Source organism: Serinus canaria, chromosome 8, assembly GCF_022539315.1.
Source record: "Serinus canaria isolate serCan28SL12 chromosome 8, serCan2020, whole genome shotgun sequence".
NCBI classification, from domain to species: Eukaryota; Metazoa; Chordata; class Aves; order Passeriformes; family Fringillidae; genus Serinus; species Serinus canaria.
The window spans coordinates 9,416,975-9,432,254 of record NC_066322.1 but is presented as its reverse complement, the minus strand read 5'-3'; the positions used below and the strand labels follow the sequence as shown (position 1 = coordinate 9,432,254).

Genomic DNA, 15,280 nt, shown 5'->3' with positions numbered 1-15,280 from the left:
CCCAGGGAAGAGGAGCCCACCGGCAGAAGCAGCACAGCCCTGGGGGGCTGATAGCTGCCCTTGTAGGATGGGTGCTCTGGGTGCTTTATTTGGGGTCACCAGCAGTTAATGCTCAGCCAAGGGGCTCTTGGGTGCATTAATGAAAAAATCCCTGCTCTTCCCAGCTCAGATCTAAGGATCCTGTTGGCTATTCTCACATTCATCATCGGCTTCCCAACACCCCCAGCACAGTGCAACAGAGACAGTCACTTAAAAACCCACACACTTGAGATTTATTTTCAGGTCCAGTAAAAACAAGGGAGGGTACAGCAGCATCCCCGGTCACAGGCTGGGGCACGAGATGCAGGCAGGGGACACGGCTGCAGGAGCCAAGTGGCCACAGCCTTCCCACAGCTGGAGAGAAAGCCCTGCTGCCCTGAGTGCACAGTGCCAAAGCAGTGGCAGTACAGGGCCAAGTAGCCCCAGGAGGGCTCCAGCCAAGGAGGGAGAGCAAGTCTGCTCCAGGATTAATCCAGGACCAGTGGCCACACCCAGGCACAATGCCCACGGGTGAGGCAGGGGAAAGGAAGAGTGAGAGACCATTGTAGAGCCATGTCCTGGGATTGCTACAGCACAGGGACAGCGCTGCCACGCCCTGGGCAGACTGAGCCCAGCGAGGGGCTCTGGGGTCTCACACAAGGAAGGTCGGTGCCCTCATGGGCCCTTCGGTGCCCGGAGAAAGGCACGGAGGGAGAGCTGTGTTCCAGGGCAGGGGCTGCCTGCTCCCAGTGCTTTGGCTCCCCGCTTCCGCTTGGAGCCCTGCAGGAGACACAGCAAGGCTCAACCAGACCCCAAGGGCCCCCACGGACTCCAGGGATCTCCCCAGGGGACTGGGGACACCCAGGGGCAGTGCCAGTCAGAGGATGGCCATAGGCTGGGGATGCTCCTTGGCCTGATCCCAAACCCCAGCATGCCTTCAGCAGAGCGCACCAGAGGCTGTCCCACAGCACTGGGGCCCCAGGCACCCTGGAGCACTGCTCACCTTGACAGGGCTGCTCTCCTTCCTGCGCTGCTTCCCGTGAGCTTTCAGCACCTGAAGGAAGAACAAGAGAGCCCAGAGCTGAACAGCAGCTGGGAGAGCCCAGAGCTGTTGCGAGGATGCCAGGGGTTTTCCCAAGATAACTGAGGGAAGGGAGGGAAGGCCCAAGTGCTCCCCATACCTTCTTCATGGCTGTGGACACAGCTGAGGCACGGAACTCATCCTCTGTCACCCAGCGAGATGGGGACAAGGCAGGGTCCAGGGTCACATCCCCATCTAGGTGCAGAGAGTAGACCACATAAGTCTGGTGGATGTGGGAGAAGATGTGGATGACCTGTGAGGGGATGGAAAGACACGAGACGGGCAGCTGGCAGGCAGTGGGGGATGCACTGAGCCTCCCAGGGTCCTGAGCAGTGGGGCAGAGCTTGGGAGGGGTGACAGTGGGGAAGAGAGACCTTTTTACTGTGTGCTACATTCCCATGGCTGAGCACAGGGGACTCACTGCATCCCTCCAGCTCCAGGCTCACCTCTCCGATAAACTGAAGGCCTTTTGCTGCCACGGGCCGCCCTGTCCAGGCCTGGAGGTGATCAGCCAGCTCCTCCCTCTCCTTCTCCTCCTGCAGGTCTTGAGCCAGTGGGACACTTGGGAACTCCCAGAGTCCAGCCAGGAGACCTGGGAAGGAGGCGTGACAGAAATGTGAGGCAGCAAGGGACACATGCTGGGACACTGAGCCTCATCACAGCCCCAAAGGGCTCCTTTCCCCACCCCAGCAACCAAAGCCTCTCCCTCAATCCCTCATGCAGGTGGGAAGGGGCTGTGTGGTGCCTTCATCCCCCTCCTTCCCAGCCCCATTACCCGAGCTGGGTCTCTGCACAATGAAGTATTCTGGGGCCTGGTGGCAGCCCCTCCTCTCCAGCACACACGTGGCCGTTCGCATCGCCCGCGGCGGCTTCTTCGCTGCTTTCCGGGGGAAGTTGGTCACCCCCAGGCTGCTGTCCCACGGCTCCGTGGCTGGGGGGCACAGGGGACAGTCCCCAAGACCTGCAAACACCAGTGTAACAGTTGCTGCAGGGCTCAGATCTGGAGCTACAACAGCGATCTCCCCACATGCTTACCACAGTCCTCAACATCAGGCACTGGGGCAGCTTTTCCAAACAGCTTCTGAGAGGCAAAGGCTAGGTCCTTCTCCACCTGCAAGGGCAAACAGAAGTGAGGACAGGTTCATCCACCATCCCACCTTGTCCCCAGGCTTGACAAACCCTCGGGGTCACACTTACTCTGCGCCATGCTTGGCAGTGCTGTTTCACCGGGCACTCCCCACACAGCGGGGACTTGGGCACACACACAGTTGCCCCCAGCTCCATCAGGGCTTGGTTAAAATCCCCTGGGCGACTCCTGTCCACCAGGACATTGGCCATATCCCTGGAGAAACGGCAGTGAGAGGCATGGGGATCTCTGGGAAGAGCATGTCAGGACTTTTGCCTGCCTCGTGCCTGTCAGAGGGAAGCTCCTAGGTAGGCACAGGCAACGCAGCTCCTTTCACCACTGCTCCCAGCAGCACCAACTTCCCAAGAGTTTCCATACTCCACACCTGCCTCCTGTCACAAGCTCAGCTCCCCAAGGCTCCTGGGTGATCCTGCCTTTAGCCACACTCAGCACAGCTCCAGAGACAGCATTCCCTTACCAGAGCCAGTCGATTACAGCCGGGCTGCTGGAGTCGGCACCGACGCATCGCAGGCGGCACAGGACCCGGATCACATTCCCATCCACAACTCCTGTAGCCTGGCACCAGGAGCTGGCATTACCATGCTGGTTTGTGCTCCGGACAAAGAAGGGAGCTGGGATGCTCCCAGGATGGAGAGGGACACACACGAGGCCAACCCACAGGTCCAGATGGGTAGGGGCTGTGATGCATCCCAAAGTGGGGGGAGAGCCAAACACAACCCAGGGGGAGCCCTTGGCTTGTGAGACCCAGCAGCAGGAGCAGTCAGGAGTGGGAGATGTGCCCACTGTCACCAGCTCTCACCTGTCCGTACGAGATGGACGCGATGGCTCCCGCCGTGTATCGGCCCACGCCCGGCAGCAGCTTCTGCAGGTCCTCAGCTGTCCTGGGCATCCGGCCAGCCAGCTCGGACACCACCTGGCAGGGAAGGGGCCAAGCTCAGGGAAGCAGCTGGGGTGGGCGTGTGCAAGGAACCCATTTTGCCTGTGGGAAGATGGGATCCCAGCCTCTGCAGCCTTATGCCAGCAGCACAGCCCCAGCGAGGCAGGGCAGACATGAGCCAGCACCAGCCCAGCAGCCGCAGAGGGCTTTAGAAATGCCCCTTCCCCCCCACTCCAGCACAGCACCTTCCTTGCTGCTTCCTGCAGACGCTTCCCTCTGGAGTAGTAGCCAAGCCCAGCCCACAGCTCGTTCACCTCCTGCTCCGAGAGACACACCAGGGAGTTAATGGAGAGCCATAGGGCAAGGAGAGCACCCGGTCCCAGTGGTGCTCACCTCCAGGGACGCCTGTGCTAGAGCCTGAAGCGTCGGCCACTTCTGTGGGAAGAGAGGGAAAGGGACAAGTCAGGGACAAGCAGAGTTCTGCTACCGGGGCAGGCTGTGGGCACAGGACTGTGTAAGGAGCAGTCACCTGCATCCAGCGGATGTAGTAGTCGATCACCGTAGCCACCTGTGTCTGCTGGAGCATGATCTCGGACACCCACACTGCAGGGAGCAGGGCAGAGGTCAGAGCAGAGGCACCAATGCCACCCACACCTCGTGCTGGGGCCACGTTAGCACTGGCTACAAACCCTGCACAGCATCCAGCTCGTGGGACACCCTCCCACCCCTCCCTTCCCCACAGGTGTTCCCCCAGGCCCAAGGTGGGTTCTCCGACCCCCCCAGTGCCTTGCAAGGGGAATCAATGGCTCTCGTGGCCACTTCAGGCAGCTTGTTCCAAGGATGGCACACAAAGCCACACCTACAGAGCCAGCCCCTGCTCCTCACCTGCATATCCCCGTCTGTCGGCATCCGGCTCCGTCGCTGCCTGCAAGGGGAAGAAGATGAAGTGTGAGAAACAAGGTGACACAGGACCCCACTGCAGAGGGGACCTGTGTGTAAAATAAAACAATCCACTGTGTGTTTTGAACACTGCAATGGAATCTAAAATTAAAAAAAATATTCCCCCCAAGCACTCAGAAATTCTGAGTTTGGGTTAATCAAATGACAGCCAAAGCACCTTCCTGCTGATGAAATCCCACATGGAGAGTTACTTCTGAGGTTCAAAATCCCACAGAGAGCTATCTCATACCCGAGCCCACCTGCATAGGAAGCAATTGGAGGCAGATGTAAATCCCACAGATGGGCTGTGCAGTTCCCACCATTCAGACGTTGCTGTAAAGCTGATGCCCACCCTCAGCACCACAATAACTCTCTAGCCACTACTGCCAGGCTGAGCACGGAACAGGCAGGAGCTCTAAAAAGAAGTCCAGCAGGCTTAAAACCAATCATGGGAAACCTCCGTGCAGCGCTCACTGCTTCAGAGTATTATAGAGGCAGGAACAAAACAGGATTAAAACACAGCTAGACTAACCTCGCCAGAGATAAGTACTCCTCTTGAAGGTTATATTTGAGAAGCATGCCCTGCTTTTACTCTTCATACCTAGAGATTGGCTCCGGACCACCCACCACAACACAGCCATGACTCACTGGGACCACTTCCATGCAGGTGGGGATGCATGACGTATGGAAAAACACCACCGTCACATCAGCCAGGCTCCCTTAAAGCAGAGTAAGTAGTTACCCATCCCTGCTTCCCGATGTCTCCCCTTACCAGCCGGGCGCGGCCATGGCGGGCCCGGCGCGGGTGCCGGTGGTGGACGTGCAGAGCGACAACCTGGCGGAGCTGTGGCCGTCCATGGTACTGGCGCTGCGCTCCGCCACCTTCGTGGCCGTGGACACGGTGAGCCGGGGTGGGGGCGGAGGCGGGGAGGGGCGCGGCCGGTCCCAGGGAGCCACTGAAGGTGTCTGTCTCCCCGCAGGAGCTGAGCGGCCTCGGCGCCAGAAAGTTGCTGCTGAGCCCGTGAGTGCCCGGTGGGGCGGGGGGGGGGGGTGCGTTTCTCGGTACCGGCTGCGCGGTGCCCTCTCCCCGGGGTACGGGCAGGCCGGAGCCGTCATGGTCCGTTCTCCCGTCGCCAGGTGCATTGAGGAGCGCTATAAGGCCGTCTGCAGCGCCGCCAGGACACGCTCTGTCCTGTCCCTCGGCGTCGCCTGTTTCAAGCAGCTCCCGGAGAAGGTGCGTGCACGAACCGGGGGGCGGCCGTTTTGTCTTGGTCGGTCCCGGGAGACGGGGACGCGCTGGGAGATGGAATTCCCCCGTGGAATTGTCCCGGCTGTTTGGGCAGCTCCCCCTGACAGGTGTCCCTGGGTTCTTTGCCCGTTCTCCTTGCGCAGTCTGAGAACACGTACCTGTGCCAGATCTACAACCTCACGCTGCTCTGCACCGAGGATTATGTGGTCGAGCCCCAGTCAGTGCAGTTCCTGGTGCAGCACGGCTTCGACTTCAACAAGCAGTACTCCCAGGGGATCCCTTACCACAAGGGCAACGACAAGGTACAAACCCACTCCCTCTCAGACACCTTAGCCTGCTCTGCTCCAGGCTTCTGGGAGTGTGCTGGCTTCCCCTCCTTCTGCAGGAAGGTGGGCACACCCTGGGTTCCTGCCTACAGCATTATCCCTTTCACCTCCCTTCTCCTTTAAACCCACTCATTGCAGTTGCTTTTCCAAACGTTTGTGCCTCTGTTAAGAGTAAGTTATAGCTTTGGGCAGCATGCTGCTGCCACAGGCTCTGAGGGCTCTCCAGGGTGACAGCCAGTCAGGGTGCCCAGGCTCACTGCCCGATCCTTCCTCGTGCAGGGCAACGAGAGCCAGAGCCTGAGCGTTCGGACGCTTTTCCTGGAGCTCATCCGGGCGAAGAAGCCGCTCATCCTCCATAACGGCCTGATCGACCTGGTCTTCCTGTACCAGTGCTTCTACGCTCACCTCCCGGAGAGCCTCGGCACCTTCACCGCCGACCTGTCCGAGATGTTCCCGGCGGGAATATACGACACCAAGTACGCCTCGGAGTTTGAGACTCGCTTTGTAGCCTCCTACTTGGAGTACGCCTACAAGAAGTGGTGAGCAGCACAATGGTACTCAGAGCTTACAGGAGGAAAGGCAAAGGGAGAGTCAGTGTGTGTTTGTTTTTCCAGGCAAGGGGGCTTTGTCCTTTCACTGTCCTACTGACTGAAGGTGCTTTTCAGATGACTCTGCCCTGTGCTTTTTCTGTTTCTAGAATGGGTTTGTTTTTAATAGGCCTTACCTGTTTGGTGGGCAGCAGCTGAAAGAGAATTTCAGAACTGGTGCCAGTAGAAGACTGACCACAGTGGCCTGATCTGAGATCTAATTGTGTCACTGCCTGGCTCTGGTCCAGGTCATGGTAGGACCTCACACAGAAAAGAAACCAGGGCTGTCCTGCAGGTCTGCTAGTTAAAATTCTGTTTTGTGAGGGACACTACAGTTAAAGAGTGGGTACTCCCTGCGCTCCTTGACACTGACCAGCTATGCATCTTGTCCTGCACACAAGATGCCCATGGCCCACTCTGACTCCCATCACTTCCTTCCATGCAAGGGTTGTGCTTTTGTTCAGGACACATGTCTATGCTTTGCAGTCTGGCCCCACATTCTGCAGGCCCCACACAGTCTGAACAAGCCCCTGGCAGTGATAAAGCCCCTGGGATCTCCATAAAGTCAAGTTATGCTCTGTTTTGAGGAGAAATGGTATTTTTTGTGACTGTTTTATCTCAGGAAACGCCACTTTGACAGATCTGAAAACACTCAAGATGGCCGTTCTCAAAACATGAGAGTACTTTGTTTTGACAAGACAAAAATAACTTTCTAAACTGACGTTTTAAATGTTTTAACCCCAGTTGTCATTAGGTAGAGCCTTCCAAAGGTTCTGACCTTTTAACCAGCTCTTGGAACAAAACAGAAATCAGATTTTTTTTCATAAAATGAAACCCCTTTCTTTGTTGCCCGCATCGCCCAGGTGGTGACTGCTGGATAGTCTGCACAGTACCTCATTTCAGGGCATCTTTTCCTTGTCCATTACCATTATGAAGACAAACACATATCTTAGTGCCCCTTATAGTTAAAAAAACAAACTGTGTTTGTTTTTTTACTTCTCCTGTAACTTTAAGAGAGATGCTGCTTTCCGTTCCTCTATATCAGCATAAGAAAAAAACCCTTTGAATCAGAATGGAAACAACTACTTACTAAAGCTGCTCTCCTGGGATTGAATTCTTTTCAGCATCTGGGGCTGAAGCTCAAGAGCAGGAAAGTCATGGAGTTGAGAGTTGGTGGAGGGCAGTATTTGCTCTGTGCCCTGGTCCCATCCCACAGTAACCGCGCTCCTCTTGTTGCAGCAAGCGAGAGAACTGCAAGCTGCGGGACTCGAGCGGGCAGCACCTCACGGTGGAGTTCTGCAATTACCCCGCCAACATGTCCCGCTACATCGACTACCGCCACTGCTCTCTGGAGGAGGACAGCCACAGTGCTGCAGGGGGGAACAAGGTGCCTGTCTGTGAGAAATTTTCGGTAAGGAATGCAAATCCCCGCTCCCTTCCCGACTCCATGGACAGGGGCACACGTGGCCCGAGCCAGAAGTTGTAGGAAAGCACCTGGCAACTCCCCCTCACCTGCTTCATAGTACAATGAACATTTTCAAGCTTCAGGTGGCTTCATGGCAGACAGGGCAATAGTGTGCTCTGCTTGGAAGTGGGGAATCCTACAGGCTTTATTAGGAAGATTCCAACAGAGAGCCTATGGCCCTAAACAGTGGGACAGTATGAGTTACAGTATCCCTTGCTGTCTTGGGGAGGCTTCAACTTCTGCATTAGTTTGGCTTGTCCTACAAGAGAGAAGTGCCACCTCTACCCTTCCCTTTATCTTCAGTAGATATAAAAAATTATTACCTGTCTGCAGCTTCTGGCACTGTAGCACAGGGTGATCCACAAGAGCTCGTTCTTGTGCAGCTACAGCAGCAAAGAGCCCATCTGGTCAGATCATAACTGGCTTCAGGTGCTTCATGGAGAAAAGGAGCTCTTCCACATGTTGTACATTCTGTCACAAAACAAAAGCTGGGGAAATCTCTGGAAGTTTCTCATCCAACCATGACCTCAGTGTTGCTTAAAGCCTTGTTTGGTAAATTTTGAAATTGTGTAAAGACAGATTAAAAAACAACTCCTGGTCCCTGTTCCAGTGCTTGACCACTACATGAAAAAGGTTTTCATGCATCTCTAGTCATAATCTCCCCTGTTACCAGGTCTCCTCTCCCTGTGCTAAACAAGAGTTTAGCTCCATCTTGCCCATAACGTCTGCTGGAGGTAGCTGCAGACAGCAACTAGATATCCCCCTCCCCTTAGCCTTATCTTTTCCAGGTTTATGCTCCAGCCTCACAAGCCCTCAGTGGAAGGGAATAATTAGTTCCATTCCACATTATGGTGATTGCTGCTCTAACCAGTAGGATGGAGGCTACAGACCCCTCTCTCTTTCTTGCTAGGCCTATGGGTGGTGTCCAAAAGGGGTGAAGTGTCCAGAGTCTCATAACATCGACCTCATCATTGACGAGGATGACAAGCTTTGGGAGAAGCGAAAGAAACGGAAGCACAGATGGAAGCATCGGAAGAACATGAAAGTGCTCACAACGGCATTCCAGCAGGAAAGCTCAGGGGACAACATGGAGCAAGCTCAGAACGGGGAGGAGGGACCGCCACGGAAGCAGAGCTGCTATGAGCCTGCAGCTGCCATAGAGCTAACAGAGATCACACCCAACGGGGAGGGCAGGCCACTGGAGGAGATCTCCATGGACATGGAAACAGAGGTCAGCTCAGACACCAGCACACAATGGGAAGAGAATCTGGGGAGCACTGAAAGAACTGACCAGGGAGCAGCTGCCCAGAGCCCTTCTGCCAGGAGAAATGCCTCTGACAGTGACCAAGTGGAGAAGTCAAAGGTTGGGTTGGGCTCAGCCACTCACCCAGCCACCCGTGAGACTGAAGCAGCAAGTGCTGCAGGAAAGGAAAAGAAAACCCATGGCCCTCCTTCACAGGGGGGCACACACCGAGCTGGCTTTGATGCGTTCATGACTGGGTACATCATGGCTTACGTCTGGATGCTCAAGCAAGGGAAAAACACAGACACCGGTGCAGGGCCCTGGTTGCCAGACTGCCATAATAAACTGTACCTCAGTGGGAAATCAGTGCCACTGCAGATAGTGAAGAGCTTGTTTTCTAAATCTTCCAAAGCTCACAGCGAGAAGATAAAGTTGGCCTGGGACAGTGCATAGAGCTACAGCACTCCTCACTAAACTGTGCTTTTTTTGTCTCCTTTGGAGTTTTGGAGTTCTTTCTTCCATCAAGAACTTGCAAAAAAGGGAATGGGTTTCACATTCTTATTTGCGTTTTAACATCTGACCGATTAAATTGCTCTCAGTTGGAGGTGCCCTTGTTCCTTAGTGGCATGCTGGGATGTGAAGGCAGGGATGAGGCTGAAGGGGGGGAAATGTAACTTTGGTTAGAGCATGCACAGATGAGACCTTTGCCCCTACAGGAGAGAAGGGAAGGAGAAAATTCCTCACACATGGGAATGTGCTGATTCCAGAGCCAGCTAAATGCATGCAGAGCCAAGCCATTGCAGGTCTTCAGACTTGTTCCAAGGGCAGAGGCAGTGGGGCTGAAAGCTAGATAGGTCATCCTGAGAAGTTGCACAGCTTTCTGTGCTGGTGAAGCTAATTAGGGCTAGAACAGAGCATCCACCATGGCAAGCACCCTGCAGGCTACTATCAAAAGCCATCTTATCTGGTAGCTCACAAGATACGGCCAGCGCAGAAAAGAAATCCTTGAGTCTTACGGATTCAATAGTGGAACTCTTCAGTGAGATGCAGGAGAGAAATAGCATTTACTAGGATGAGTTTCCCTTGGGTCTAACTCAGCACTGAGTAATAGCAAATACAATCTCAATCCAGGTATTAATGGCATTTCTATTTTAAGTAAGCATTCAAGCCAGCTTTTTTAACTTAAAGCAGTTGTCCTCTTAATCACAAGACTCAGGCCTTGATTTCATTTTTATTTTGAAAGCAAGTTGGGAAAGTTTACAAAACCTGACCAAGAAAAAAATTATGAAAATATTTAAGTGGATTCATCTTTGGTTACTTCTTATTGCAGTTCCAATAAAACATACACCATTTCTATAGTTCAAAAAAGTCAGAAGGTCAATCAACATAAAAACAAGACGTGCTTTCTTTACATATTCATAAATATCCGCAATATTAGAAAAGTTGTTTCGCAAAGATTTTTTTTCTGGCAGTGTTAACTTACTATTATACACAGGCTACAAACTTCTTCCTAAGCCTTTAATTACAAGTTCAGCTATTTACAGACTGCAAAATATTAAGACGTAAAACTCCTTCATAAATACGAAAATAGATCATCTCGCAAAGATCTTTATACTTAATCAAATATCTGGATGCCCCTCCTCCCAAAAAAAAAAGGTTATTTGTTTTGCATAGAAATGTAGTGACATGCAATATAAACAATAGCATTAAGTGCAAACAGGAATTATTCAAGTGTCTTTAGTTGTACTGGCAAAAAATACCAACGTTCTGTTACACATAACACATCAATGCCTCTCCAACAAGTACAAGTCTGCTACAGCCCCTTGGCTGTGCTGCTTTTGAGGGGCAGCAATTCACATGCATTCTCCTGGCTGCATTTTATCAACCTGCAACCACAACAGAAATAGCTTATAACAGACATTTAATTGAACTCAACAAAGATTTAAAGTGAATTAAAAACATCTTTGATCTCTTCAGGGAGATGTGTAGCAATGTGTAGAAAGTACTTTAAAAGAGCAAGAACTGCTCCTGTAAAGTCAAAATCACGGTAAAATCCAATCACGATAAAACTTTGTCACGTCACTATAAAACAAGGAGTTTGCTGACCACATGTTCAAATTAATGTTTATCAGTAGCTGTCAGAAAATGGCCCTCTGTAGAAAAGCAACCTCAGTAGGCAAAAACCTAGGAATTACTAGGTGCAGCCTAGATTCAGCTTTATGCAGCCAAAGGGATGAGATGTTGTGACTTCCAACTGCATCCTTGGAAACACTGGGTTTCAGCAACCACTTTGCATTTTTTTAAATGACCTTTTACTCTGGTTTCATACACATGCCTCTTCCCATGCAGACCAATCCAGGAAAGGCCTGAGCTGCTACTCTGTTTCTGACATCTCCACCTCAGTACCAAGAGCCAGAAATGTTGATAGCTGTGCCCAATGCATGTCAATTGGTTGTGCTTAGAGCGGACATTTAAGAAAATAAAATTTTAGCTGTGCTGCTTTGTAAGAGCTGTTCAGGGCAGGGAAACGTCATAAAGACAGCAGTGTAAGAGAACAGTGAAGTCACTGCAATGGGTGCCCTGGGGGTACCCCAAGCTGACTGCTCAAGCTTTGCAGTCAGTGTCAGGGAGGGCTTCATGATGAGGTGTCAGCACTGACAGCCAGGGCTCGCTCAGGGGAGCCCCAGGGCAGCCAGAGGTGTGCGTGTGCTCTCTGGTCAGGCTGCTGGGCAGCTTCCCTCAGCCTGGTGATCCAAAAGTAAACTACTCATTATTGCTTGTTTGTCTGAAGTCACACACCTAAATGCATCTTGTGACAACAGAAGCTGGTGCTGATGGTTTCCCTCCCCGAAGATACAGTTGTAGCAAAGATAAAAAGATTTTTAAATAAAAAAAAAAAAGCAAGCAGGCATCAGGCAGGCAACTGAGCTCTGGTGTTTCTCTGTCCTCAAAGTTACACACACACAGTGGCAGCCATACAAGCTGCTCTGCACTCTCCAGACACAATACAGAAGACAGAGACTACCCTGCAGATCAGCACCTTCAAGAGGCAGAGAGGTGGGGGCCAAAAGGGGTGATCTTAGTGAGCACAGGCATTTTCTCTTTTGAGCTGCCAACAGCTGCCTAATCTCAGCAACACTGGGCTTCTCCTTTCACTCATAACAGCCACTGCAAAGGGAAAACTGCCCAGGTTAACACACACTTCACTAGAGGAAGTCACAACTGTAACTCAGAATAGCTACCTACACCTCAGGAAAGGTACACATCCCAGCCAAGAAAGAACTAAGGCTTTCTCCATCCTTTCTTTGAGGTGGGAGAAGAGTAGAATCAGTCTGGCTTCCATCAGAGACTAGCTTACAGTATCCAGCCTTACAAGAGAGCAGGAAGTGTAACAGGCTACCTGGATGAAAATCTGGACTCCACTGCATCACCATCTGCTCAGCAGGTGTGCAATGTTTACCTCACTTAGGAATGATAATATAGGTTAAAAAACCCCATAAAATAAAAATTTAAAAATCCCATGTTTTTTGGGATGATGATAGTGGAAAAGGGCAGGATGTTGCACAAATGTCACAGAATGAGCTTTCCCATACATTACATCCCAGAGCAGGGATTGCTGATGATGGTTCCAGCACGCAGCATTAAAGCTCATGTTGCTGTTTCTTTCACAGGTAGCTGCTGGTCAAGGGAAGTAAAAAAAAAAAAAAAAAAAAGATCATCCTATTCAGTGACAGGAGAAACCAATAAAGACAGCAGCTTCTTTCTGTAGAGGAAACAAAAAGTCAATTTAGGACAAGCTAATTTTCTTCAGTTTGACAATTCAAAGCCCTCCCATGAGTTGTCCTCTCCAAGAGCACTTGTGTGGCTGCAACACTGCTGGCAACTTCCCCTGAGCAGGAGATTCCTGTCCTCTGTCAAGCAGGCTAGTGAGGAGCCATCATCACTGCAGTGAAATCAGTGAGATGGGATGTTGTACGAGAGAGGGAGGTGAATGTGACCCTTCTAGCTTAGTGATAATAGGCAATTGTGATGTAGCTACTGTATTTAACTATTCTGCAGAAACACATCATGATGTCCACTCAGCTCTTCAGAGATAAGGGCCCACCCCCTGCCAAAAGCTCAGTACAGCTGGTACTTTCAGGAGCAGTTTCTTCAGAAGCCCAGAAATGGCAATGCCTGGAATATGCTTCTCTGTGCCCTGGGCAAATCTTTCTCCACATTTGGGCTGAGGTACATAAAGAGCTGTACAAGGAAGCGAGCTTCCCTGCACAAATGTATTAAACATCATTACTAAATCCCAAGGGAAAATGAAACACCAGGGAACAGATTCTTGTTAATCACAAAGTACTTGTCATGTGACTCAGCCTGCAGATTGTGACCAGCATGAGAGGTTTTGTTTTTGCTGCTTTTGAAAGAAGAGCTTGTTTAATGCTACAACAGCATTCAAAGCAGCTCTGGGACTAGAGAGCATTCCTATCTGCTCTGCATAGCTCGGAAAGACTTCTGTGCCTGTTTCTGAAACAGAGGCTCTAACTCAGGTGCAGAATGTTAATGAAAAATATGCAGTGGCTTAGAGCAGATGTTCAGTTAGAGGAAGAGGGAAAAAACTAAAGGTCACTCTTTCTACTGTACATGGAGCTTAAAATGCCCCATGCTGGAAATCCAGGTCAAACTGTTTAATGGTACCTGCCCTGGCTGCTGCCTCCAGGAAGGGCTGTGGGACCCACATGGCCATTCTGGCTGGAGTAGTTCCCCCTCCTAATTCAAATCAGGAAAGGGCATAAGCACAATTTGAAATATAGTTTTATAAAATCATCAGTCTCTTCAGACAATGTCTGCAGCTATCTGTCCTACAGCCAGCTTGTTGAGTCTCTTTCAAATGTGAAGCCCAGCACTGCAGAAGAACTTAGTTTCAGCAACTGGGTACAACTCAAGGACACATTCAGTTTGAGCCCTCTCTTCATATGTCACAAGCTGACTTTGTGCTGCCACTTGCTGAGATGTTGGAGGAGGTCTGAGACAAGAGGGCAGGACTGTCCCCATCCTGCTCCCTGAAGGGCCATGCCTCTCTCTTCAGCTCGGTGGGAGGACTAACACTGAACAGAGGCTTTGTAGGCTCTAACAGAGTAATTTTCAGTAGGTCATCTTCTACCTCCATCTCTTCAGAAGGGAGACAACCTGCAAACACTTGTGGGGAGCCACGTCCCTCAGAGTTCACTGAATTCTCAGCTGGGAGCTTTTTGTAAGATAGTGGCCCAGACTGGGCCAGCACTAATGGTGGATCACATGCTGGATCTCCACATGTGTTCTCAACAGGGCAAAACCCATTTTCCTCCTGGGCCATTGGCCCATCTGAACAGTCCATATCCTCTTCTTGTCCCGGTGCAAGAAGAAACTCTGTTCTGTGAGGCTTGGCGTGAAAGGGGGGAATCTCTGACACACCATATTTAGTGCTACTCAAGAGTTTTTGCCGAACCTCTGCACCTAACTGGGCTGGGTCACACCTGCCAACAGTTGAAGACAGTCCCCCAAACAGGCCATATTCCTTGTGTGGTAACTCAGGAGAGAGTGGAAGCGATCTGCATCTCCTCCCAGGAAGAAGGGAAAGGTCTTGCCAGTCTGTGCTATACGCCTGCCGGAACTGGGACTGGCTGGCTTTCAGGCCTCCACCTGCCTCTGGAGAATGCAAGTCAAACACGAGGGAAATCACAGACTTGCTTGGCATGTCAAAGAATTTGATCTTTCCGCCCTTGAGGTCCTCCCGGGCACTGAAGGGATTAACTTTCCGGCCTAACCCTTTGCTTGGTGTGTAGTAGGGGTCCTGCACGTTGATCTTCCTGGAAGGTTTGCGAGAGAAGATATCCGACTGGCTGCGTGACAACCAGATGTTCCGACGCGGACGGGGTGACTTGGGTGGGATCTTATCATCCAAGGAACTCAAACGTTTTACTCCTGGTCCTTTGTCAATTGAGCCTGAGTAGAAAAAGAGAAACACTCTTAGCTTAAAGAAGCTCCATATAGCTGTGCACCTGCTCACACACAGAGCCTGCATGACCACTGTAAAGAAAAAAACTGTGTATTTGATATTCCAAACTATGTTCCATAAGCACATGTCTGCTCCTTCCTTTTAAGTTGCTGCACAAACACAAGCACGCCATTCTCTTCTCATTTCCTCAGTGTATTTAGGGCCCCTGCAAACCTCCTTGCTGCCAGTACACTGCCACAGCAGAGATAGCACAGGGTTGTGTTGGAGAAGAACAATTTGCGTGTTTCTAGATTTATCATCCTGGCTTCCAGCAGAGGTTGCCCAGGGTCTGTTGGTGCTACTGACCACAAAGGAGAACCAGT

General features: G+C 51.5%; 4 protein-coding genes across 7 annotated transcripts in view; 2 read left to right on the top strand and 2 right to left on the bottom strand.

The window, feature by feature from the left end:
- NASP (nuclear autoantigenic sperm protein) overlaps positions 1 to 15,280 on the top strand; it is a 189,046-nt gene that overhangs the window by 12,177 nt on the left and 161,589 nt on the right. The window lies entirely within an intron of this gene.
- MUTYH (mutY DNA glycosylase) lies at positions 250 to 4,704 on the bottom strand. 2 transcript variants are annotated; one of them, XM_050977310.1, is made up of 14 exons: positions 4,241 to 4,704; positions 4,009 to 4,048; positions 3,653 to 3,726; positions 3,517 to 3,558; positions 3,369 to 3,440; positions 3,046 to 3,159; positions 2,704 to 2,801; positions 2,297 to 2,441; positions 2,138 to 2,210; positions 1,875 to 2,060; positions 1,546 to 1,691; positions 1,200 to 1,352; positions 1,022 to 1,072; positions 250 to 798 (listed from the first exon to the last, which is right to left on the bottom strand). In XM_050977310.1, the coding sequence occupies exons 1-14, from the start codon at positions 4,262 to 4,264 to the stop codon at positions 694 to 696; spliced, it is 1,323 nt and encodes a 440-aa protein (XP_050833267.1). In that variant the 5' UTR covers positions 4,265 to 4,704; the 3' UTR covers positions 250 to 693. The 2 variants fall into 2 exon arrangements, with proteins under 2 accessions (XP_050833267.1, XP_030082678.1); XM_030226818.2 differs by having other exon boundaries at positions 2,135 to 2,210; positions 4,241 to 4,701.
- TOE1 (target of EGR1, exonuclease) lies at positions 4,842 to 9,536 on the top strand. Its single transcript, XM_050977308.1, has 7 exons — positions 4,842 to 4,963; positions 5,043 to 5,083; positions 5,200 to 5,296; positions 5,455 to 5,613; positions 5,917 to 6,176; positions 7,464 to 7,635; positions 8,600 to 9,536. The coding sequence occupies exons 1-7, from the start codon at positions 4,850 to 4,852 to the stop codon at positions 9,383 to 9,385; spliced, it is 1,629 nt and encodes a 542-aa protein (XP_050833265.1). The 5' UTR covers positions 4,842 to 4,849; the 3' UTR covers positions 9,386 to 9,536.
- The window catches only part of TESK2 (testis associated actin remodelling kinase 2), a 105,209-nt gene continuing 100,073 nt past the window's right edge, over positions 10,145 to 15,280 (bottom strand). For all 3 annotated transcript variants that reach the window (XM_050977306.1, XM_009088672.4, XM_018912385.3), the window contains exon 11: positions 10,145 to 14,905. In XM_050977306.1, the coding sequence (XP_050833263.1) occupies positions 13,893 to 14,905 (1,013 nt within the window). In that variant the 3' untranslated portion in view covers positions 10,145 to 13,892. The remainder of the gene's footprint in view (positions 14,906 to 15,280) is intronic.

Excerpts from the sequence above, each read along its gene's own strand:
- MUTYH (XM_030226818.2), bottom strand. The coding sequence starts at position 4,264 with ATGTGGGATTTCATCAGCAGGAAG. Across the intron at positions 3,441-3,516 it reads TAGCACAGGCGTCCCTGGAG|GAGGTGAACGAGCTGTGGGC; the intron begins GTGAGCACCACT and ends CTCTCGGAGCAG. Across the intron at positions 2,802-3,045 it reads CGTCCATCTCGTACGGACAG|GCTACAGGAGTTGTGGATGG; the intron begins GTGAGAGCTGGT and ends TCCTGGTGCCAG.
- TOE1 (XM_050977308.1), top strand. The coding sequence starts at position 4,850 with ATGGCGGGCCCGGCGCGGGTGCCGGTGGTGGACGTGCAGAGCGACAAC. Across the intron at positions 5,084-5,199 it reads AGAAAGTTGCTGCTGAGCCC|GTGCATTGAGGAGCGCTATA; the intron begins GTGAGTGCCCGG and ends TCCCGTCGCCAG. Across the intron at positions 6,177-7,463 it reads GAGTACGCCTACAAGAAGTG|CAAGCGAGAGAACTGCAAGC; the intron begins GTGAGCAGCACA and ends CTCTTGTTGCAG.